The sequence below is a fragment of the Triturus cristatus genome, chromosome 2_2 (assembly GCF_964204655.1).
Source record: "Triturus cristatus chromosome 2_2, aTriCri1.1, whole genome shotgun sequence".
Taxonomy (NCBI): domain Eukaryota; kingdom Metazoa; phylum Chordata; class Amphibia; order Caudata; family Salamandridae; genus Triturus; species Triturus cristatus.
The window spans coordinates 333149244-333174725 of NC_140582.1; the positions used below are offsets into that span (position 1 = coordinate 333149244).

Sequence of the window (25482 nt, forward strand, 5' to 3'; positions counted from 1 at the left end):
TAGGGTAAACAAGTCGGCCTGTGCTATTTTACATAACTGTGCTCTTTGTTGTAATAGCTGGGTGGAAGAGAGGTTGCTATATATTGCAATGCAGATCACAGGAGTCGTCAAATCCTCACTGGTGTATAGGATGAGCAACAAAGAAACAGAACTGCAAAAATCCTGGTTTTCACAAAGACTAGTTTCAGATGAGAGACAGGCATGGCACAGTAAAAGACTAAGGCTCTGATCAGGACTTGAAATATTTCACCAAGAGTGATAACGCAGGTAAAATTCCATCTCTAGGAATATCAAGTGTCTCCAGGTGTGGATTAATTGGGTCCACAAACTCAGGGCCTGATAATTCTGGACCTCACTTTGCTGCTGCAGGAGCTACGCACGGGCTGAAGACCTCAGCAGAGCCACGACCTGCAGCAGAATGGAGCGCAGACAATGTTCTTGCCAGAGATAGCAGCACTGAGTCCCTGACACCCAGCCACCAGCATCGCGTGGCCCTCCTGCTGACATCTTATGCCTGCTCAGAGCTGGCAGGCAATGTCATCAGTATTCACTGCAGAATTGGGGTGGGGGATAAATGCATAGTAAAGGACAAGATATTTCAGGGTCCCTGCAGTTATTCCCCATTTGGGTAAAAGAACTTTAAATAACAGTTTTTTGGTGCAGGGATACCTCTGGAATCAGGGATTTTGTCCCTCAGTATCCCTGTAGCAAACATCTGGAACACTTGTAATCAGGACCTAAGAGTCACCACATGCTATAATAGGTAGGAAAACGAACAAAATATATGAACATGGTGAACTTCCACTGCTGCGTTAGTCTATAAATCTATGAACAAGAACACAAAAAGGGGAGAGAAATTATTTTGTTACAGAGGCATAATATGCGCCCTTCCTTTGTTTAATTTGCCTATGCCTGAATGATGGAAGGTAACTCCGTTTTTCTATTTTGTAAACAAGGGGTGCAGATATAATTTTGTTGTATGACCCACTTTTACATTATTTTACAGTCCATCTAGGTGGGTATCCAATGAAAGGATTAGGAAGCAGCTGCATTTGCCAAGAACAGCATATATAACTAATATTGAGATGACTTCATTACCGGGGGAAGGCTCCATATAACTTAAATCAGAAGCAAATCAACCCAGTTTGGACAGTGAAATGCATTCTGTGCCTTTTTCACATTCTTTTATTCTCTTCCTCTCAAAGGAGGGAAACCGAGTCACCCACCTGTGCCCCAACTCCAGAAGTAGTTGGGGTGTCCCAATCAATTTCTAATGTTTAAGTGCCTTTACTATGGGCAATACTGTTGGTTAGATAAACAACCTATATCATTCTTATACAGTTTGTAGCCCCAACTACAGTTGTGGGAGACTACAAGTTGGAAATATAAAACTTTGGGACCCTTCACCCAATTAATTTTAACTAGGGAAACCTGTTTTTGTGTTAAGTATAAATCTACGAACAAGAGAGAATTGGTTAAGCCTAGAGATTTAGGTGCATGCAAGCCAAATTCACCAAATTATTGGTGGAACCCAGGCCCACACATGGGCTTTTCTAAATCCACAAGCTATTCTGAAGCACAGCCTGCAGGATTCCCGGACCCACGGGCCAGATTTCCAAATGAAAAGACCCATGGATGACCACATTCTCCAGTTCCCTGAACCATGGATAAACCACTCGTGTAACTTTGTTTAGCACCAAGCAATTAGTCCTGGGCCCCCACAGGTTCTTCTACGTTGAATCTGGACAACCAGTAAAAATCACTCAACATAGACGGGGGACTATTTATCCTATGCAGTGTGCAACCATACTGGATTACTACAGGAAGCAATGTCACTATTTTATCTACCCTTCGCTTGGGTGGGAATGGGTCTACATCCCAGTCAAAGCTGAAGTAATCCTTGCATACCATTGTATTATGTATGCATGTAAATATATGTATAGTATGCAAAATGCCTGTTTATATATAAAACATTCCTGTCTATCGATTGTTGGCTCATCGCTGAAAAGCAACAGTAAAACTGAGGCAATGCATGAGCATACACATAAAAAATGTATGCATTTATAAATACTCAACACTACTTGTCATGCAATAAAACATACATTCGGGAATGATAAGCAGTCTTACGCTGTCATTATAAGAAAATTCATTCAATTGACGATTTATCATGTCAATACATCTGAAAGCTAGAGAGCCACGCAGCGTGAGAGCATTTTGTTTCATCCATGTTCTCAGAGGTGGTCAATCTTGCTTTTTAAGTGAGTGCTCTGAAGAGGCCTCTTGATTGTATGATCAGTGTAGAAAAGCAAGTCTAGTCACCTGTAACTTTTCCACATTCTGCGGTAGTTCAGTCTTTTCTTTAGATCTACTAAATGAAAACATATTAAAACAAAGGGAAGGTAGGCCTGGCTGATCTCTTTCAAAGGAGTAAAAGATGGGTTTTTGTTTTGACCCGACTTGACTAAAGTGATAATGTTAAGGTGCTGATAAGTCAATGGACAGGGCATTTAAATGAGGACATGTCTGACTCCCCTACAGTCTATAGAAGTGTTACTGCATCAAAACATTTCCAAGTTCTTTTGTGAGCTTCCCTTTCTTGGTTTCCTGTTCTTTGGTTAACAACACAGATGGACAACTTCACCCCAGATTTAACAAATCTTAACAAAAAGATTGCTGGGTCTAGGTCTCCATGGGCCACAATAAACCGGCACCTAAGATAGCATTTAGGCAGTTGTTGAGCAATGAAGTGGATGGTTCGCCATTCATGCATTGCAATGGAAGCAGCGACTGGGGTACCTCGAAATCGACCGTAAATGCAACTCTTACTTGGACGTGCATTCGGTATAAACTTTCAAAACCACCATAATAATGGAACCGATACTATACAAGAGTACATCTGGGTTTGTCCAATGAAAAATAACTTATAACAAATAATTCCAAAACTACAGCAGAGTTAACAAGTTGTTACATATCAAGTGCTCCACCCTAGAATATGAAAAGGGATGTGAACAGAAGGGGGGAAGTTATGGTAAGTGTTAGGGAATGAGCCAAGGAGGGGGAGGGGCAGCTCAGAATGGCTGAAGGAATCCCGTAAGAGGTCTTCCTCAGTCATCTCTTCCAGGCCCACAATAGCTGAACCTTCTAGCTCTGATTTGAGCATTTCATAAAGCACTAAAAGCGTTTCTTGTAAGGTATCCTAGATGATGCCATCCAAATCTGCTCCTCCAGAAATGGGGAGGTTTTAAAGTAACTAAATGTTGCCGCGTAGAGTATTTTTGCCAGGGTGCTTCAAACACCTGATGCAGTTATACCAACTGGCTCTTCCATCTCTCCATTATTTGGAGGGAATCTGTTAAGAAATAAATGAGTCTATCTCCCATTTCAAATCTGCCTCTGACCACCACTAATAGTGAGTCATTTGTGTCTTCATCTCTTAGATAGCGGCAGTCCAGCTCCTCCTTTCGCACCTATCAATCTAGAAAACTAAAGGTAGACAGTGGAATAACACAAAATGATGGGCTCGTCTGCAAAATTTGAGCAAGGGCCTCCGAGTCTCTCATACCTTACAGATATTCATTGGCCTTGGGCTGAATGGGCCCCATCCAGTGCTTAATTTGAGCCAGTGGTTTCCGGTGCCCGGGGCCGGCACTTCATTGTCAACACCTGCACCTATGACAACCAGCCGAAGGCATTTTTGAGTGTGTAAAAGTACTCCTGCACACTCTTTTACATACTCTTACATACCTTTATCAATTGGCCCAAAACATATATAATGTGAATATTCAGGGAATATTCATTTACATGCTGTGCTGTGCCCTCTTTGCACTTTTCTTAATGGGGAGTTCGATGTTTCCGGGCTGAATCACCAAGGCTTGCAAGAGCACATAAAAGAGCACTCTTGTAGTACTACTTATGATACTCAAAATGTTATCAATCGGCCCCTTAGTGATCAATAACACTGAATTTAAATCCAAATTCCAAATCCTCAAAAAGGGCCCATAAAATAGAACGCCTCTGCTGTCCAATGTGCCATTGCATGTCAAATCTTGCAGATACAACAGCATCTTGGTCAATTAGTCCCTGGACAAGGAAAAACTCACAATACAGCAACAAGACAGAGTGCTTTTCCTTACCCAAGTCTTTCCTCCTTTTCAATTCATTGATATTCACGTTAATCTCCTTCGCTGCGGCAAAGGCCTCCTTCAGGGCTTTGTAATCCGGGTGGGTGGCAGGCGTAGAATTCATCATCTCGCATAAAAGCAGGGGGTATTTCATGATGCGCTGAATTGGCTTGATCATCAGAGAGCCAATATCCAGGAGATTCGACTTCCCTCTGAAAGGCAAAAACAACAAGTGATGCTAATGGACACCTAGATGGCTAAACATCATAAAATGGCGTCCATTACAGAGCACTCAGCGGGGTGCCGCCTCTTGCAAATAATTTGGGTTGGACTATGCAACTCGCGCATCTCCCAATAATCACATGTACTCAAAGGAGATGTTGGCTGACTCATTTCCCTGCCTTCATGGCCTGCATTTATTTATTTACAGTTTTATAAACTGTGAAGTGGGCTTCATGGGCGTCAGAGCAGTGCACGGCAATGGTGCTTCAAAACAGGAAGGGATTAAGCAGTTCAGAGTATACATTCCTATAGTGCTGCAAAGGAGAAAGAGCACAGAACTCAATCAGAACACAATTTATCAAAAAACTTAGAGCTCAAGGTCCTTTGTGTAGCAGTGCAGGGCATAAGGTACAACGCAAGGATTGTCTTATACTATTCATTGTAGTTTACCACTAGAGTAAATAGCACAATTTACAAATGGCAGCCATTCTTGAATGTTATGTGGTGTAATAAATTGCCAATAATGGGCGACACGTAAGGACCCTTCTAAAGGAGGTGGGAAGAAGATGTGGTGCAGCCGTGGTATAGGTGGGCACGTGGGAACAAGTGGAAAAAAATGAAATGGAAAGTTATTCAGGAAGTTCACCCTTCGTGAGAAGGGAGGTTTTGGGTACAACCTTGAAGATGCTGCATTGTAGGCACCTTCCTAATTGGGGGGGGGGAGGGGGGGGGCAGGGAGTCCAGCGTTTTGGGGCAGCGCCAGAGGATCTTCAGGGCCCTGTGTTTCGTAAACCCTGGAACTCCAGCCGCAGTCTTCCTTTGCGTTTGAGCATGCACGCGCCTCTGGAGATGAGTATTCCATAGATAGGAATGAAGAAATGGAGGCGTGTGCTATTTGTAGGCAATACAATATCTCAAGAAAGGCTCGTTAGCATCTTGAGCAGAGATGAGAGTGTGTAGGGTACCCATATAACAATGGCGTTTCACTGCTTTGCATTATTCATTTCTACAAGATATACTCTGCAGGCCCAATCAGGTGCAAAGGCAGTAACTGGAGTGAAAGTATCCGATGAAAACAGTACATGAGTCACTAAAAGGACTGGAAAAGAGAGACGAACAACAGAACAGAGTACACAAGGGCAAAGATGGAGTCCTTGGGGGTCGGTACTTTATGAGCTGTTATGGCAGACTGGTCGACTCCGCTGCTTCTCAAGAAGTATTTTCAAGTTTAAAATTATTTTCTATATTTCGTGACAGCATTCTTTTTGCACAAGTCAGTGAAACAGATGCTCCCCTGCCTACTAGGGCAATGGAAAAGCTCCAAATAAACAAAGGATTGACATGTACAGCTTAAAAGCACGCAACAGGGACAATTATATATTTTATTAATTTTTTTAGAATGCAGCATTCCATGATTTTAGGTGTTGACTACAGACTGCAATTCTAAGATGGCTTGCCTCTCCTGACCATCTATGAACGCATGACCACGAGGCCACCAGGATGTTACGTGTGTATCCAGTTACAGGCATCATGAGGGGGGGCTGGGGGAGGAGGGGAGAAGATTAAATCAGTGAGGCCCTATAATTTTTTGCAGGGGGCAGCCCTGGCAGTGTCATAATGGGCAGAAACATTCCAAAAAGTGATGATTGACTGCCCAAATTAACCTCAGCCACTGGTCACTTGGGGCCACATCCCATTCCATCGGTGTTTTGCACACCATTAGTTTGGACCCAGCCATATGCAAATCCGTTATGACCCTGCTCCAATGGGAACAGTCCAGCTTCAACATCAAGACCAGGCCCTCCCTGAACCAAACACAAGCAGCCCAGGACAGATTTCACCCTTATTAGGGCTCATCCGTGGGGTGTAACTTGGTCCCAGTGGCACAGTGTGCACCCAGTTCTGGGCATACCTGTCCCACTTAGGGCGGCAGCAAAAGGGCCTCATTGAAGAGGCTTGTTTTCTCATTCTCGTTTCAGTACATTCCAGAACTGTTCTCCTAGCACCAATATTGACCTGGATAAATGCAACTAATGACTGAATAGGACCCGAGTGATCAGGCTTGGGTTTTGGGTCTTTCTGTTTGACCGTTGCATAGTTCAGGAGAAGTTTCTGGCGGCAGAGAGAATTTTGAACGTTAATCTTGGACCATCAGAAGCCGGTGTGGGGTTTTGAGAGCTGACGTGCTTCGATTTCTTAAGGTTTAAACAGAAACTAGATGGCTAGTTTTGTAATCTCTGTAAGCTCTTTCACTTCTTCATAAGATAAATTCCCGAAATATTGTGGTTGGGACCTGTTGGACTTGGCCCTTTTTGCAGGGTCATCCCTGAACTTTTTGCCTTCCTCCTAGCCTTTTTTCTGACATGGTGTTGGTGATTCTAGGACTCTGGGCACTTTAGTACTGCTGTTCAGTGTAAAGTGCGTGTGCGCTCTGTGGTAAACATGGTGAGATTGGTCTACACCTGTTTGGCATATATCATTTACCTGTCAGTCCCTTGTAAAGTGGTATCTCAGATACCCGGGGCCGGTAAATTAAATGCTACTGGTGGGGTTGCAGCGCTGATTGCGCCACCCACCAAAGTAGCCTTTCAAACCGGTCTCAGGCCTCTGCCAGTTGTGGCTGGATTTCCCCAAGCCCTGGGCCTGGGCAGACAAAGCAAAAGTGGTGTATAAATATTGGGGCTCCGAGAGCGACCCGGAAGCCAGGCGGCCATGCCTGGTTGTGGGCGGGGCAAAGCTAAAGACCGGCCAATTGCAACGTGGCCAAAGAAGAAGCCTGGGCTGAGGAAGGCGGGGCCCCCGAGTACCGGAGGGAGCCCCACTTGTGGCCCCAAGCGTTGGAGCCTGGCGAGCTCCAATCCCGCGTCTGGTGGACAGAGAGAGGCAGGATCACCGAGACGCTGCCGGACCTCCTCTGCATCCAGAGGAAGAGCCCGGTAAGTGGGGGCTAATCAGAGCAGCGTCGGCATACCAGGAGGCACCGTGGTACCACAGCTGATCCCTGCAGGCTGCTGAGTGGGACCGGAGGAGTCCAGAAGAAGAGCCCCGGAGAGTGGGGCTTCAATTTGCGCAGTGTTGGTGCCAATCGAGGACACCAGGAGGAGTCCCAGAGGGGAGCTCCCATGGCACAGTGTTGCCGAAGCAAATTTCCTCAGCTGCACCGCAGTTGCGGGCAGCTGCACCATGTAGGCAAGTTTTTCCTTAAGAATCCCGAAGTGGGGCTCAAAAGGCACAGTGGTGCCAAGGCCTAATTTCCAGCTGCACCGCGAGACAGAACGGGCAGCTGCAATGATGGGGGCATTTTTCTTTTCTTGAGATAAAGGAGTGAGATGCACTCCTCCGCCCCAGCGCTTTGCGCACTTTGCTTTCGCTGCAGTGGCAGCCGAAGGGGCCAGTGGAAGGCCCCAGTTACAAGCTCTGGCATTTGGGACAGAGGGCATTTGAGCCCCACAGAAAGGCCAGTTGGTCAGGGGATCAGTGGTAGGTTGGTAGGGCGCAATGCCCTAAAGTGATTTATGCACCATGACTATGACATAATGTGTTTATGCTTAGGATGATTTATGCATAATGTGCTGATGCCTACAGAGATTGCATAATGTGTTTATGCTGATGATTATGCCTAATGCTATTGTGCTAATGCTGAGTACAGTATTCTGCCAGTAGTTACTGGTTGTGTTTTACATTTGCTACTTGTGCTTTGTGATGGTTCTGACAGTGGCCCGATTGGCCCTGTCCTGTATATAATCCCCTGTGAATATTGCCCAGTGCCAGTTGGCACAGTGTATATTGTGTGATTATGATTCTAATGTGTTTTGGATAATACAAAGGCCATTTTTTATATAACCTTGTGTGGAGTTTCTTTTGTAGTGTGCAGTGTGTGTTGCTGCTGTGTGTGTGTGTGTTGCGCAAACGCTTTACACATTGCCTCTGGGATAAGCCTGATTGCTCGTGCCAAGCTACCAAGGGGGTGAGCAGGGGTTATCTTCGGTGTATAACTCCCTTGCCCTGACTAGAGTGGTGGTTTCTGCCTGGCTTTGGCGCATGCCCTAGCTAACCCGAAATCCCATTTCTAACAGGACCCAATACCAATCACTATTTGGTTTATGTCTAGATTCACTTTTGATGCAGCAAATTCACAATTAATCTGTTGCGTATTGATCATGATCAAAGATTCTTGATCTATCGATCTTATTGGGCAGTGGAATTTCTGAACCCTCTCCTATAATTAATACACTCAGTTTTCATTGGAGAAACCCTTTTGTACATCAAAATTCTTTTTAGGTGTGCAGTGAAGCAGAACTGCCCCTCGTGCCATGCTGTAATGGTGATTTCCTGCCTTGCCCAAGTAACAAGAGTTTTTCTTTCCATGGCCAGGGGCTAGCAGTGCTTAATTCGTAAACAAATAACTGCCAGAGCCCTTGCACCATCTATTGCCCTTGCCAGCGCTGCCAACAGCAGTACCTACACAACTGCTAACCATCACACTCCTACAAGTGTGACAATTCAGACTATTTCGGGCCCCAAAGCTATACGAATGGTTTGGGTGGCAGGTATTAGTCGTTTTTAATGTATAGTGAATTAAGAAACAACTTACACGAACAACGCCACCATGTAGCAAACTGTAATAACTGCCAGTATTGACAATTAAGTGCTGGTGCCAATTACCGGAAACCACAAGCTTAAATTAAGCACTAGGGTCTGGTGCAATAAATGTGACAGTAAGAAAGTTAGCACTTGACAGATGGTTCAACTCTGGATTGAATCTAAACAATCACAGTATATTGTCCCGGTTTACTATATCATGAGGGGCCTCATAGGTATAGCGTGGTGTCGATGTAATCTTTGAATGCTCATATGCGTTTCCAATTACCTTATTGAGAATATGTACAGGCTAATTAACATATGTGGCTACATTAAATATAGCCAGAATCGAGCTATGTTACATTTGGTTGTACATGTGATAGCTGGATTAGATCAGTTTCTAGACTGGAAGAAATAAACTTAGACATGGTTACAAATAGTTAGGTTGGACTCTTTGGTGCTGAGAATGTGACTGGACTCTTTGGTGCTGAGAATGTGACTGCTATGTCCTCAGCACTAACTTTACAGTTTAGAGGATACATCCTCACAATCATGATAGGAGTTTACCCCATTCTACCCTCTCCAGTGGGCCACATACGTCCAATAGACAACAGGGAGTAGGTAAATAAAAATAAATGGGGTTGGGTAGTCCAGTCATTGGGTTGCATCCACCAACCCTGAGACCAGTACACTTTTATGCCTCTGGCCAGGGTGGGGGTTCATATTGGGATGATTACTACTAATCTGCCCCCCTGGGGGTGAGTAGGTGTAGAGAGAGCCCACTAGACACCAAGGATTATATATGCAAAAAAGAAAATTACAATCAAAGGGGAGGGTGGCCACCCATCCGGTCATGGTGCCACTCACCGTACCCCCAGGGCCTAGCAGAGAGTTGAGATGGTTTGTATTCAATGTGCACATCCCAGGGAGATGAAAACTCCCAGGTACATTTTTTCTTTTGGAATCTTTTTATTAAGAATTTTCCACAAATCACATAGCGGTTCAAGCATATGACTGCTCACGCATAACATCCATCTCGTTACAGCCAAGGAAACAAAAGAGAGTAGATCACTATAGTAAGCAGAGAACGCATATAGTGACAACATTTTTTTAAGGAATGGAATGGGTGGGTCACCACCTCCACCCATGACGGTCTTTCTGCCTCCCTGGGTGGACAGAAAACCCACTAGATCCAAGGGAAAAAAACATTATTTAAAAAAAGTATAGGTTTGGGGTCAGCCCATCCTGGCATCCCTTTTAATTCCCCAGCCCAATACAGTTTTTCTGCCCCCTTTGCCTTAACCTGCTTGTCACAGAGGGAACGCTCATAAGACACCCTGTACTTTAAATTAAAAAAAAAAAGGAGAGAAATGGGGTCAAGGGCCAGCCCATCAGGCATTTGGTAGCCCCCATATCCTTGGACCCTTGACAGGCTTTCTGCAACTCTGGTGGGTCAGATTCGGGGTGGGGGAGGGCTGCTCCCACATCTGCCCCAACAAAAAGCATCACTGACCACCAAGGAAAAAATGCAAATAAAGAATGTGGTCGTGGTTGACCTGTACTAGCATTGCCCCCAAACCTCCCAAGCCTTAGATAGGCTTTCTGTATAATTCGAGGGATAGCCCTTATATGCCCACCATAGGGGGGCACAAAGTCCCCCAGACCACCATGAAATAAAGTGAGGTGAGGGCCAGGGTGCTGGCCCTCACCTCTGGCTACATCTCTCAACTGCAGTGCCCCAGACAATCTTTCTCCATCTGTGGGCCACATTTGTGGATTCACTCCAGTCTGAATTAGGGGGAATGGGCAAAGAAAATATACCAGACACCAAGCATTTTGTGGTCAGCTGAGTGGAAGTCTGGCCCATCTTAGTATCTGGCTAAATCCAGTGCCCTCAGGCTCTAGTCACTCTGCCCCTCTGGAGTGGCAGAATGTGTGATCTATCCACTCTCTGTTATCATATATGTCACAACTACAATAACAAAAATCCAAATTTCAATTTTCCTTTATAGGATCTTACATTTTCTCCTATTCTACAATGATCAATTTCCCCATCTTTTTATGCATTTCCCCATCAAATACCAAGAAATTAACTATGAAGCGTGCTTCCTACCTCTTAACTCAAATGGAGACACATTAGTCTCCACATTGGGAGTTGTCCTGTAAGAATAGCCTGTAAAGATTACAACTATTAAATTCATCCTCTATCTGTTAACTGCAGGACTCCTTACCTTTGTTTACTATTCCCATCTGTGCATTGGATTAAGGATGGAAAACAGAAATGATCCTGTGTCTGATCCCACACCTGGTGAAAAAACTCCTATTCTTGGCACTTGTCAAAAACCATTTCATCTTGGAAACCTTCCCGCAAGAATATTTTCTCCATAAACTTAATGGTGTGAGCAGTAACGTTTCCAACGTTTTTGATCTCAGGCTACCTTGAAAAGTAAGCAATATGTAAGGTATTGGATGCTTTCTGTCTGGAAATTACAAAAAAAAGTCCAATAACGTCTCATTTTTCTGCATAGACTTTCTGAAAGTTCCACCGGCTGCACTTTCACAACACAATCTTTTGCCAATTCTTCACTCTCATGTTCAATTCACACACTCAAACTTATCTATCTGTCATGGTGCCCACCACTGGGCACTAAAAATATCCATGTGCTCTTTTTCTAGTGCAAGACATTCCTGCATGTCCTTCATGACACAGATCAAACAAATTATTCCTCAATCCAATTGGCTGGACAATCTTGTCACCACACCAAACACTGTCAAAAAATAAGTTCCCTAAAGATCCCCCAACATGTTATGTTCCTCCGGATACCCAAAGTTGATATATTATACTGCAGAAATTAACACAGCGTCCACTTCCATCGCCTTCATCCAGGCCCCCTCAGGGGTTAATTCCACCCCTCTAGGTTTAATCTCACAGCAAAACACTTACATCATCTAATATCAAGACAGCCTACCACTCCTTTACTTCTTCATCTATTTGGTCAGTTGTTCTCAATGGCAGTCTAGATATACAGTCTGCATGAACTTTCCTTTCCTAGAACATGTTCCATTTTGTATTGGAATGACTGTAATTTGGCTGCATGTCTACCCATGGTTACAGTCATAGATCTATCTTCTCCTGGCAAAACCCTATTCACCAAAAGTTTAGTTTGTCCATAAAGGGATTCCCCCCCCCCCCCCCCAACAAAAACTTTGTGTAGTGTTCTGCTGTCCACACAATTGCCAGCAAATCCCTTTCTATCAAAGGAGTAGTTCCTCTCGGATAAACACAATGTTCTTGGTCGATAAAATACCAATCAATCTTTCTCACTTTCATGTTGCAGTAAACTACAAAAAATATTGCAAACATGGTAACCCCCCACAATCTCCTTCTTAAGTTTGCTAAATACTTCTTCCTGCAACATCGCCCAACTAAGTTTTCAACACTTCTTGAGTAATACTCTCAGAGGTTCACCTTTAGATGCATACCTTAGAGCAAAATTCGGCAAAGCATAAAAAAGTGATTGGTTCTTGCTTTATTTCTGACAGGGCTTCCACTAAAGCCTTCAACAGATTGATTGGTCTGATTCCCATGCTTCTAATACCATGGCCCAAGTATTTAACTTCTTGGTGATATCATTTCCACTGGTCCAACTTCAAAGATTTTCCTATTTCGAAACGTATGTCGAATACATGACCATGTTCTTCGATGTGCTTCTCATGAACTAAGAGATCCTGCTGGAAAGCTATGGCACTTGAAAAGCCGTACAGCTTTTCCTTCACGAGACATTGAAAAACTGGGATTGCACTGGCGACTCCAAAAGGCATTTTCAGGACAAAAAGTGCTTGGAGTGGTCTTCTGGCACCACCTGATGATAGTCATTAACTAAGTCCAATGTGGAAAAGTCGGATGCCCCAGCTCACCTGAACATCATCTTTTACAGATTTGGTAGCGAATGGCAGCCTAACAAGATGGATTCATTTAAACTCCATAGGTCAATACATAAACCCAAGTCCCTGACCTCCTATGTGAAATTACCCAAATAGAGAATTCTATTGGTTCAATTATTTTCTTATTGCCCAAATCATTTAAATACGCTTTCAAATTTTTGCAATATGCGGGAGGAATTTTTCTCACACAATTTTCCACAGCTATGCAAGTGAACATGAAAAAAATGCGATGCTTGAACATTTTCTATTCTTCGAAGTCCTCACTAAATACCACTTTAAACTTGTCCTTCGGCTCTTCACAAACTCATCCCCTCCATTTTCCCTATGTTCCATTGTTTCTGAGATACAAACATCTTTATTCACCACATATACAAGTGGATTCGCCCTAGGATGTAGTTTGATTCCCGTCTCTTGTTGATGTGGCCATCTTAGAAGAGATGGATCTTTCTCAGCAGCATTCACTTTCCCCTTAATATATCTATCCCGAAAATTCTGATCTGTCTAAAAATAACCTACAAGATCTATCTTGTGCCCAATATACCTTCCTGGACTTACATCAGATGGCGGTGTTTTCAGCCTCCAACCATTTTAATAACCTTCTCCTCCATGGGAGATGCATGTGGGGACTTCTAAGTCATAGTGATATGCCTTTTGAATACCATGAGGGCCAGATCTATAACTTTACACTCTAGCTTCCTTCTCGAATATCTGGGCATCAGGCTGAGCATGCAGGTTTGAGGTCTTTGAATGTTGGCTTTGCCAGTGACCAGGTCTGTGATTACTGCCGATAGTGAAGCATGTCCAAAACATGCTATTAATAATAAGAACAATTAAATTAAATTAGAAAAAAGGAAATCGCTGCCTGGAGTGCTGAAAACATGTGATGCGGGTGCTTGCAGTGTTGAGTGCGTTTGGTGCAGTATGCTTTCTCCTGGAACAATCTGGTGTGGAATTCAATTGCTAATTGCCATTCTACATCGGTCAGTTCTCCACCCTAGTCTTCTCTTAATTTGCCTTGTGGCGTTATTTGTATTATTTTATTAATTTCCCGTGGCCCACAACAATTGTGTAATTGCTGCTCTATGCCCTCCCATTGAAAACAACAGTTTACAAACTCCATGCACTTGGGCTCAGTTCATTCATAACTCTAGGTGAGATGGATTACTCTGATAAGAGAGCAGAGTGTTATGAACAGGTTAGTGATGGTTGAGTGTTATTGCCTAAAAGGGTTGAATGTATGACGTGTACAGCTTCGAACAGATTACCAAGTCTATAGACACCTGCCTGGTCTATAACTTTATATTTGTGGTTAGTGCTGCTTTTCTATATCTGGGTAGCACCACAGTCCTTATTTAGTGTTAGAATCTGTACATATAAATGTCTAAAACACAGTTTCCAGAAATGTTTATGTGTAGGAGTAATACTTGTTGTCATTGTAGCAAACATTACCAACTGCAAGCCTCGCATAACTAGGTTTGTCTGCTTTTTGGTTTGAGAACCATGTATCCACACATTGCAGTTCTGGGGATAAATAAGATCCAAAGTGAGGGGCTCCAAGGCCATCTTTCGTCACTGGCGGGTCAATCTTCTGTAGCACCTCCCTACGTCCACTCTCAGCCGAGACCAGTTCCACCAATGAAGAGTTGAGGGTGTTAAAGAAATACTGGCAAAATATACAAAAGATGTGGTGCACCACAATTTTTTAAATGTCTTCCATAATGTGATTGATTTCTGGTTGCAGTTAACTTATGGATGACATTTACATCTATGACCTTAGATCTGGATCCCCGGCTACTTAAAGGTTGTCCTTTCCCATTTAATGGATGAACCAACCGGTTGGCAGAAATAATAAATTTAATGTAGTGAGAGCGCACCACTACAATTAATCATCTGCTGATGCCCAACTTCTCGTGCGAGTTTTATAGGTTTATAAAACAAGAAATTCAAATGGTGTAGTTCTTGCTGTGCATTACAGGCTTGATTGATTATGACCCTGATGCCGATAAACTGTGCTGGGCCGCTGCTGTATCGGGATCCCTCTAGTTTTTGTGGCACATAGCTTTGGGTTCCTCTTTATTCATCACCGTATATAAAGGTCCTGGTCTCACAGAACAAGGTGGAGGAACTTGGTATATTAAATGATTTGGGGCAACTTCATTGAGCCTCACATGAACATGGACTCAGGTATGTTAACCGACTCCGGTTATGAAAAACATTGTTCATCACCAACACAGATTTACGAGATATGCAGCATACAAGAAGGGGTGCCAGGTGTGCAGGAAAAAAGGGGGCACAAGTATGAAATAGGCATACTAAATGAAGCAAGGTGTAGAAGGCGCTTCGAGGGATACTAGTGTAAATCATCTCGGTCAGAGATTCTTCTTGTCAGGAGTTGGTGTGTAGAGGATTGTAAACTCAAACATTATCAAGCATTTTAAAGCCAATAAGCCATGCTATTTTTAAAGAAGCAGTGGCATTCACATTTTCATGCATTTTAAAAGCTGCTATCAATACACTCCTGATGCAGGCTGCAGTACCTTGGGCTGTTCGCAGATGTGCCTAGAGTTAAACATAAATGAATTCTGTAGTAGATAGCTATAACTTATGCTTTACTACGGAGCCCAAAGCCATAATTTGCCACTTTTACACAAAACAACCATCCTAGGGCAGGAGTATGATATATACACTGCAGAGCTAGGTTAGATATGGGAGGTAGGTAGAAACAAGTTACGGTAGGTTAAGTATTGTACTCATGGTATATAAGTATGTATGGCAGTTAGGTAAGTGGGTATGGTAGGTCATTTTGATATGCAGGTCAGGTATATAGGCTAGATCAAATATGTTGAGTAATATTAGGTAGCCTGGGTAGAATAGGTTGGGTATGGAAAGTCTAGTAGGTATTTTAGGTTAGATAGGTGTGGCATTTGAAGCATGGGATAGGTTTATATGTGCGATAGGCATGCGTGATAGGTTAAATATGGTACATGGGTATGGTGAGTTAGCTAAAGTAGGGTAAGTCAGTTAGGTATGGTAGGTAGGTATGATTTGGGTACTTTGTGTGCAAAAAAAGGTGTAAATCCAACATTATCGTGGTAGCAAAATGAGGAGTAGGCATCCAAAGAGCAAGCAGTAAAGGCATAAATCAGCAAAGTAATAACATCAACCCCAGCCCTGCTCAAATCAAGGAAAAAGCTGAGATACGTCTCTTTAAAGAACACTACATAACAATGCAGTTAATAGTGCACTTCCGCTCCCAGAAGCCAGCTACCTCTCCACTGCCTTTCGGACCAAGTTTCCACTCTACAAACAATATGCATACCTAAAGGAACACAAGCGGAGTCAATTCAAGGTATATGTCAAGTTGCAACACAAGTTTTAAAAAAGGACTACTTGATCCAATCACCAAACTCTCCGCACAAACACAAGGGGAATATGTAATCCTCCTCAAAATGCCCCGGCTTTGACGGTCTATCCAAGCAAGGGCCAAGCACAAAAACCCATGAAAGCTAGCGCCTCATGAGGCTGCTCGAGGCCAAGGCCGGACGGGCCAGCCGATCCAGCGGTCAATTCCCCAGGAGGCCGGATTTGACACTTGGAGGCAGGGGTTCAGCATCCAGGAACGGTGGTGCATGTTATCGATCCAAGCTGCAACTTGAAAGAGTTACTCTGGTTACAGCGTGCATTGGCAGGTCTGCCCGAGGGGCTAAATTTATCATTTTTGCCAGGGCTGTTTGAAGTTTCCAGTCCGGCCTTGCTCAAAGCCTACTCTCTCCATACTACTTTATACTTCTTTTTAATGTACTGATGAAAAAACCTCTTGCAAAACCCAGCCAAAGCTATCACTGCAAGCCCTCAATAATGTGTACTCATTCTGAAACCCTCTCCTACTCACTGCACAACCTTATTAGCACAGCTGCTCTGTCAGCTAGGATGGGTTACTACCTTCAGTAATGATGAGTAGGCCAGCAGAGCACTTGTTTTCCAGCTCCACTGGCATGCAAAGTAGCCCAGCGCACCCAAACTGATTTGAATGTGTCAGAAAGACGTCAGTGAATTCACACAAAAGGATTGATAAAACCCCGCTATCAGCACCATAAAGCGTCCTTGCGATTTAAACAGAAAAATGTGATATTACAGAACATATCCATAGCTTTAAAAACTTACAACCCAAAATGTGCTGGCAGAGTGGCATTTATTGCCACAGCGTTTTGTAGTAAAAGGCCCGCTGGCTGGTCTCATTCACTTATAGGAAAATAAGGAACATTTCAGAGCTTAGCTACAATTAAATGAAGCACGGAGTGAGTGACTGTGGAGAAGCTGCTAGCGAAGTGTTACTTTTATTTCAATCTTTATTTACGTGCAAGATTGCAGACAGCAGAGACCCAGGGATAAAGACTATTAGCTGGCCCCGAGGAGAGGTCAACCTTGAACACCACTAATACATGATGTAACATATATTTTATTCACTCTGCCCTGCAAAGCTATGTACCTCAATCGTTTTTGTGAACCAATACAGGTTTTCAACAGAAAAAACTCCCCATAGGAATTTATTTTTTAAAGATTTTCATCTGGACACTTTTTCGAATCGTTTTGCATTTGGTAGCAGGTATTTCAAATTTGGGAGATAAGGTGTGGTGGACAAGCATGAAAACGAGCAGAGGAAAAACTAAAGAGAAAAGGCAGATAAAGAGGCTGTGTGGTATTGTGAGAGGAGATGAGAGAGAGAAATGAAGAAATGCTGAGAGAAACACAAATAGAGAGATGGTAGAAAAGAGAAAAGTACTAAATCCTTTGCCTGATAGGCAGACTGGAACAGGTTATCTTTCTGCTCTGGTTAGCAGGAGAACATTCCGCACAGGTCCCAAAGAAAATCCATTGGGGTGCATTTTGCAAAGTACCACAAGTGACTGAATTCTCACAGGTCCCCTCAAGTATGATCCACCAGTCCACTCCATACCTAAAGCTTTTCATCTCCCTACTTGTTGAACACTCTCCCTCTGCCTGCTGTTATCTCACCATTCCCTGTGATAGTGCTCTAAAGCAGGTGAAATGCAAAGTTTGACAAATTGCCATAAATACTGCAGTAAAATAGAATAAAACCAACGAGACAGTGGCGTGGGGAAAACAATGAAAAGAACAGAAAACAAACCATTTTAATTGCAGAACGGAGAACGTGTTAGACACCTTTTCTGCAACCTGAGGTCCTGCTCCATTTCCACCTACCTTTCTCTGCCCTTACCAAGTTTGATATATCCGCTACAAATCATACAAACACCACCTCTGTCATTACCTCCTCAATCACTACCTTGTCCTTTAGAACACGTCTACCATTACCTCAGCAGTATATAGTTAACATTCAAAACATCATTATCTCGGCATCATCCCCACGTCTTAACATTGTACCTCAACATGGACCCCTAAACCTAACGCTCACCCTAACCAATGGAACTATTAAATTACATTATTATTAATTTTATTTAATTACACTGAAATAAACAAGGAACACAGAATACTAGCTGCACCGTGGGCAATGCTAAATATATTTCTCAATTAATATTCAATTTAATAATAGAAAGTCCAGGCCCATCCGTAACCCAAGTCAAGGTTACTTTATTGAAATACTTTAATTTAAATAAAACAAATAAGGAACACCCGCCCACTCCTGCTAATCCTAACCAACTATTCAATTACATTGTAAATATGTTTCTCCACTGTACTAGCACCAATCTCAAGAAAGCATTTAAAATCTAGTAAGAAAGTATTCAGATTCCTTCAGTTCGATTGCATTTAGAGAGGATTACTTCCATTTTGAAGCTATGGCATGTGATTTGTTTAAGCCACTAAAGATAATGTGACATAAATATATTATATTTCAGCAAATATGCCTATTCATGCGGAATATGTCAGCAAGTGCACCTAGTATTATGGGGATAACAATGTTTATAGATTGAAACATGGCCGATTTAAAACATGTAATGTAAGAAAACAACTGTATAATAAAAACAGCGTTTACCAAATTATTAGAAATGACTAATTTGCTACGAAATAAGGAAAAATACTTACTGCTCGGCATATATGTTCCTGTGGAATTGAAAACAAAGGAAAGGCAAGGTTTAGTCAATGTCCAAAAAGAATTGAAATACACTATATTTTCTTTCATCGCCATTAAAATGCCAGCCATATTATACCCTTAGTGATTCAACACTGAAATACCTTGATAAGGTTGAACCAGAGCATCATAAATGGTAAAGCAGGTGACCCTGACGTTACATTCTTACAGAAGCGCATAGGGTCTGTAACTTCAGGTCACAACACCTTTCAGCTCTTTGGAACATGCAAAATTACCCCAAAATGTGGTCTGATAAAGACATTTATCAAATAAAACGTTTTTGTAAATCATTTATTCACAAACATGAAAATGCTCTAAATTTTTGCACACTAAGATAATGAGAAAGACTAAAGATGAATTAAAAGGGGATTAATTTGGTGGCAAGATGTTAGCTTAAAAGAGCACTCTGAAGATACAAAAGGTACATCATTTTTCAAAAAGTGTTTAGATGCATTTATTGACCCAGGAATTTGTGAAGTGGAACATCCAGACTTGTGATTGGTTCAGGGGATGCTCTGCTTGGCAAGCCCCAACAGAGCGGCTCGGCAGGGTCAGAACATTCTTCTGTGCTGGTTGGTTGGAAATGGGGGAGATAAGGATGGTGAGTGGTTGCGCTATGCCACTGAGCTCGCCCATTCCCATAAGTTGAACTTCCTCACAAGCAAAATCCACAATCTTCCCCTCTCAACAGTGATCCCCTTTACCTCATAGCTGCCGTTAATATGGTCACCCTCACAATATAATCTTGACACCATGGAAAAGGCATCCTATTTTTGCCCCATATCTAATGAGGGCTAATGAGGGCTGCAACTTCCTGTCATTGTGGTCCTCTAGCTCTGTATCCACCCTTTTAGTTGTGAGCATTGCCCAAGACATTATTATTGCCACCCCCCACCCCCCCCCCCCCGCCCTCGGCCGTTAGCCTCTACAGTACTACTGGTATCAGCATTACTGAGGTACTCCAAGGTTAGAAAATGTCTCTGCAGACAGAAAATGACTAAGCCTCACCCAGTACCTAGTGCGTAAACAGGATGCAAATGATAAAACAGAATAGAGACGACTTAAGTATTTTCAGCACCATGCTGCAGCTTTATGGCACAATCCGCAACATTGAACCTGGCAGAAAAACACAAAGGCCCTGACAAAGCCAGGACTCCCTGGTTCATTACTTTGTGCAGCTCACCAAACATTTGGACACGCATGGTGTGTGGACTGTGACCTGACCCAAACACCAACAACTGCTTTCTTTTTATAACCCAATACCCCCTTTTCGGAAAGTAGTCACATCCAATTTCTCTATTAATTTTGACCTTATCCCTAGGTCAATGATGGCACAGAATGACATAGCTGTAGAGTATTCAAACATAGAGCCTTCAAAATGGGCACAAATGCTCTTTTAGGTCTCGGCTCGAAGGCTGCGCTTGCGCAGTCTCGATCCGAGATTTAATGACTTGGAGAAGAGGGGCTTGAACCCGCCCCTCTTCTCCCCTGTTCTCCATTGGCTGGCCTCTTCAATGCTGGCCAGCCATTGGAGAAGAGGTCCCGTCACTCCGATCAGGCCCCGTCCTTTTCGGATCGGGGGGCGTGTTTTTTGCAGAAAGTCTAATTATCTCCTCCAGACAATGGCAGGAGGAGATAACAGCAAAACACGCCCCCGAATCCGAAAAGGACACTGTGTTTCTCCGAGGCATTTCTGCTCTGCCTCGGAGAAAGGCAGTGGTGTGTTGTTTAGGCCCATGGCAGTTTTCGGGTTACTCTTCTGTTGCGAAACCTACATCCCGGTAGAAACCCAGAATGTCAGCATTATGATTGTTCAGCGTCGAGGACTTTTCACAATTTTGCAGATTTTGTTAACAATACAGGGTCCTGCCGCAGCTCTTTGATGTGGCAGCCTGCTCGCGATGACCCTGCGGGATCTTGAAATATTGCCACTCGGCGAAACTTCGCAGTACTTAAGCATTTTTGGAAAGAAAAAAAAACGCATTTTCAGAAAATCCAACCTGGCTCCTGTTCGCCTGTACCATGTGCACTTCTACCTGAGAACCAGCAATGTTGACGGTTCTCACAGAAAGCTGGACATGTTTGGGCAGAGTGAGCCATGATGCCTTTGTCAGAGCAAGTTTCACTACACTGCAGTGAAACTCTACAGTGCAGCTGCGCAGGCGGGTGGTAACATCTCCGGGATTTAAAAGAAAATAATGGGCGTAAGTGGCGTATCAAGGAAAAAAAACACGGATTCACAGTAAGTGAGTATTTTGCTCGGTTTGCTGTTTTATCAAAATTTCAAAATGTAGTGCTCGAGGTGGGTGTGCGAGCACTCGCTGCTCTACCTTGATGTAATTGGCAGACTCAGTGGTTCTGTTGATGTTCAAATACAATCGCACATGAATAAGTAGGCTGTTTGCCAATTGGATGCGTTCAACGTGGCACGTTAGTTTAAAAAACAAGTCCTTTCTCAGATTGGATAAAACCAGACCGAGTACACCCTCAGCTAGCAAGTTACACTGAAGCCACAGGCACTAGGCGCTACCCTTTTACCTGCGATAACGTTAAAGGGGCCATGATGTCACAATGCACTCAAAGCCCAAGCAGACACCATAAAACAAAGGAACGTTCCAGATGTCTGCTGCTGGTAATGGTTAGCGATGCATTACCGGGTAAAGAGAACTGTGTTTTCTCTGTTTTGGCTGGCCCCTTTAAACAAGCATTTACAATGCAACGGTCTCGGCATTGTTAAAGTTAGAGCTATTGGCATTGCTCATGACATTATTTTTGGGGTTTTTTGTTTTTAAAACATGTAGAGAAACGGCATTGTTATTTACAATGTCAATAGCTTAATCAGTGTGTGTGTAGGTGGCTCTGTGTGTGGGTGCAAATGCAATAGGTCTCGCATTTGAGAGTGATTAAGCTATTGACATTGTAAATAACAATGCCGTTTCTTTAAATGTTTTAAAAACCAAAACAAACAAAAATAATGTCATGAGCAATGCCAATAGCTCTAACTTTACCAATGCCGAGACCATTGCATTGTAAATGCTTGTTTGACATTGAAGTAAGGAGTTCTCCTGGAACAAAGAGCTAGTGAGTTTTGGAAGCTCATGGTGAAAACGGTTGCTATTTTATAAGGCATCCTGCAGCAGGACAAGCTCAAACCTCTGCTCTTCCAATTCACAGTTAAGAGACTGTGAGCATCTTTAATCAAAGATTCAGAAGAGGCCAGGAGCTGGGGGAGGGGAATAATTTATAGATGATAACAGCATTTACGACTGGCAAGACTGCTCTATAGTCACATGATTCACTGCCTTGTGGCACCAGTTTTTCATAGAAGAACACCCTGGGTTGCTATCGTTATGAACAACAAGCTGGCCACCAATGCAGTAGAAGGGGTGGTGAACTTGCCCTCCATAGCCAAGACCATCTCCCGGACTTTGCCCACCTGGACACAGATATCCCTTAACAGCGTGCTTAGCGATGCAACAGCAGCATGGATGGAGGAATTAGTTTACGCTAATAAACATATCATTCTTCAAAAGATTCAACTCAGATTTTACACTGGCCAGAATGTGTTGTAAAGAATAGGCAATCCTTTTTAGCTCAGTGGGGGGACTGCAATTGTCATATAATTTGAGGGAAGACCAAAGGCAAGACTCCTCTGCTTGCCAAAGTCTATGGAGGCTGGCCATGGAATTCCTCACGCTTAGGATGGTTGGTCATTATACTAGGACCAAATGGAAATGGGAGCAAAGCTTGTGGACAAGGGTTAGTCTTCTCTATGCGTCCATTGTGGACTCTTTTTGTGGTTGTGGGATTCAGTTTTGACTCCCTTTGCCGTGATTGGGGAGCTGAGCTATCTGGTGTGGCGTTAGCGGCGTCAGAGCCAAGTATTCCATTGCCAACACTGTTGAAGATTGTCCCTGATTCAATGTCATCTTACCAGGCCGAGGGATTAGGAGTTCAAGACATTTTTGCAAGGCTAACAGCAACACAGAATATATAGTTGTCCAGAGTGTAGTAGCAGTTTGTGGGGTGAGTAATACCAGGGAGTACATTAAAGTTGAATACTCCCTAATCAGAGGTGTCTTCCGGGGAAGATGCCCCTTCGGGACATACTAGACGGACTTGATAAATCACTGGGCAATAGGAATAATTTAAACCCTCGCCTCAAGTTAGATCAGGGCTTTGGCCTAAAAATGCTTCATCTAATGGAGGTGGGAAATCCCTCCACCGTACAGGTGATCTCTTTGAGAAACTTGCAACCTTGGCATAGGCAAGCAACAGTCAATTTGAATCGGCGTTTTCTCTTTTTTACATTAAGCAAAACAAAATCCTCAGTTAATTTAATGGGAGTCTGGGAATAGCCTTCTACCATCCTTAGCCGCCCTCGGATAGCCTTCAGCTATCCCTATTTCTCTTTTGACGACACCCCTGATTTTCTGACTAAATCAATAAATCAAAATTCAAAAGCGATGAAAGCAAATCCCCCCATTTTAATCCACAATCTCTTCATCCAGGAAATGGGTCTACATAATGACTAACCTTCACATGTGCTCCTGTATCTTTTGAAAGGGATTGTGTAGAAATACTTGGGAGAGTTTCGCTTTCTACGTGTTTGACTTTACAATCCTCCATTGCAAATAACTGCACGGTTCTGTATGGAAATGGCAGTAGCGTTTCTGTTTGCCCCTGTCCAAAAAGTACACTGAGACTCAAAATACAAGCCAAAAGAATTCAGTCTGTTACCATGAGGAGAGAGCGAGAAGACAGATCATGTTAGCCAGGTTCTCCAAACTATTGGTGGAGCCCAGATCATAAGGGGGGTTGCTGGGCCTGGTCTGCGTTATGTCGCGATATCCGGTCCCATGTGCTGATGCTCCACGGAACATCTGCCAAATGACTACCCAAGCCCCCTAAAACATACATACGTCACTAGTTTATTATTTTGTTTACATTCAACCCACCAGAGTCAGACATATAAACGAACCGCCCCTGAAGTTGAAAAAACAGCGAACATCCTAAATACAATAGATGGACAGAGGGGCTCATTAAAATGTACACAATTATATCACTACGTCACCGAAAGTGATGTCTTAGGGAGTCATGTCCCAACCCTATACTTCAATGTAATGCGCACATTTTACAGTCAAAACTGCGGTATAAACAGGTGTGCATATTTGATCTATGCATACAATGCATTTGTTCATGTATAAAAACATTCATGTCTGTTTGGCATTGCGAAGCATTGACTGTGGAATACATGAGCCAATATTTAAAAGAGAGTATGTACACGTTTAGAAATACTCATTAATATCTGCCACATAATAAAATACAAAATACGGAATGCGAAGATTGCTTTAAGAATCTTTCCAATCTTAAATTATTAAGCTACATCTATCAGGATACCATACGACTTCAATTTCATTTCAATGCAAGGGACTGCTATGGTAACGTATGCTTTTTGGAGATCCAAAAATAGTTTTGCTTTTAGCCACGGGTTTTTGTTTTGGGATTGACGAGGGCCTGGAAGCATACCCAACAATAACGTCGCAAAAACTATGACAAAATACAACAAGCATTATACAAAGCCAAAGGCTGGCATCCAAGGCCAGTCCTACTGGCTCCGTTTTCATTATTTTTTTGTTGACCTCCGGAATGCTGTTTAAAACATCAAATGACCTAGATATGATCTTACAGAGAAATGAAGAAAAGAACAGTTAAAAATAACTTAACGGATAACATCCATCTTTTCTATGATAAAGGAGGAAACTGAGCGTGCAAAACAAATGGGGGGGGGGTTAAAAATGGCCTATTTAAATGTTTTTTTGAAAGTAAATTAAACGTTCTTAGATTATCAAGGACAGTCTCTGCAGGTGAGCTATCCTTCCTGTTTTTAGTTGTCCCTGCAGGTGTGCCTGCCTCTCTGTCACGTGATCTCAAGATACAGCTGAAAATGCAGTCTGCAGCTCCTCAGGACCACTCTTAGTGTACACTGAGAGGTAAGAACAGCAATACATCTCCCCAGTTTGTAGTCTCCCGACAATTCCACCACTAAACAAGCAGGGCTGGACTGGCCGTAGCAGGCATCGGGCGTTTCCCCGGGAGGTTGGAAGGGTGGGGACCGGTTTTGGAGTGGTAGGGGCCAGTGTTGTTACTAGGGGTCGGTTTTGCAGTGGTAGTGTTGCAGGGATTCTGCTCATGCACCGAACTATGCGCAGAAAACCAGGACCTCAGTGAATTGTGGTGTACCAAAAAACTCACCTCAGTACCCAGAACCCCTATCCGACTAGCATCAGTGTCTCATTCGTTCTCCGTATCATCTCGAAGCTACCAATGATTAGACAACCCAGAACAAGCGACTTAGAGTACTCTCAGGAATGGTGGGAATTAGAAACACCTTTTCATTATTATTCTCATATCAGTCCACAACAAGAGTAATCAGAGACACAATATAGTTTTAAATGTTTGTTTTTAACTACGTGCCCTAAGATGCAGTACATTGGCGAACAT

The 25482-nt window shown here is 43.1% G+C and overlaps 1 protein-coding gene across 1 annotated transcript in view; it reads right to left on the reverse strand.

The window, feature by feature from the left end:
* ARHGEF38 (Rho guanine nucleotide exchange factor 38) overlaps positions 1 to 25482 on the reverse strand; it is a 332434-nt gene that overhangs the window by 63429 nt on the left and 243523 nt on the right. The window contains exons 5-6 of the mRNA XM_085641412.1: positions 18933 to 18950; positions 4134 to 4333 (exon numbers count right to left, since the gene is read on the reverse strand). Coding sequence (XP_085497538.1) covers positions 4134 to 4333; positions 18933 to 18950 — 218 coding nt within the window. The remainder of the gene's footprint in view (positions 1 to 4133; positions 4334 to 18932; positions 18951 to 25482) is intronic.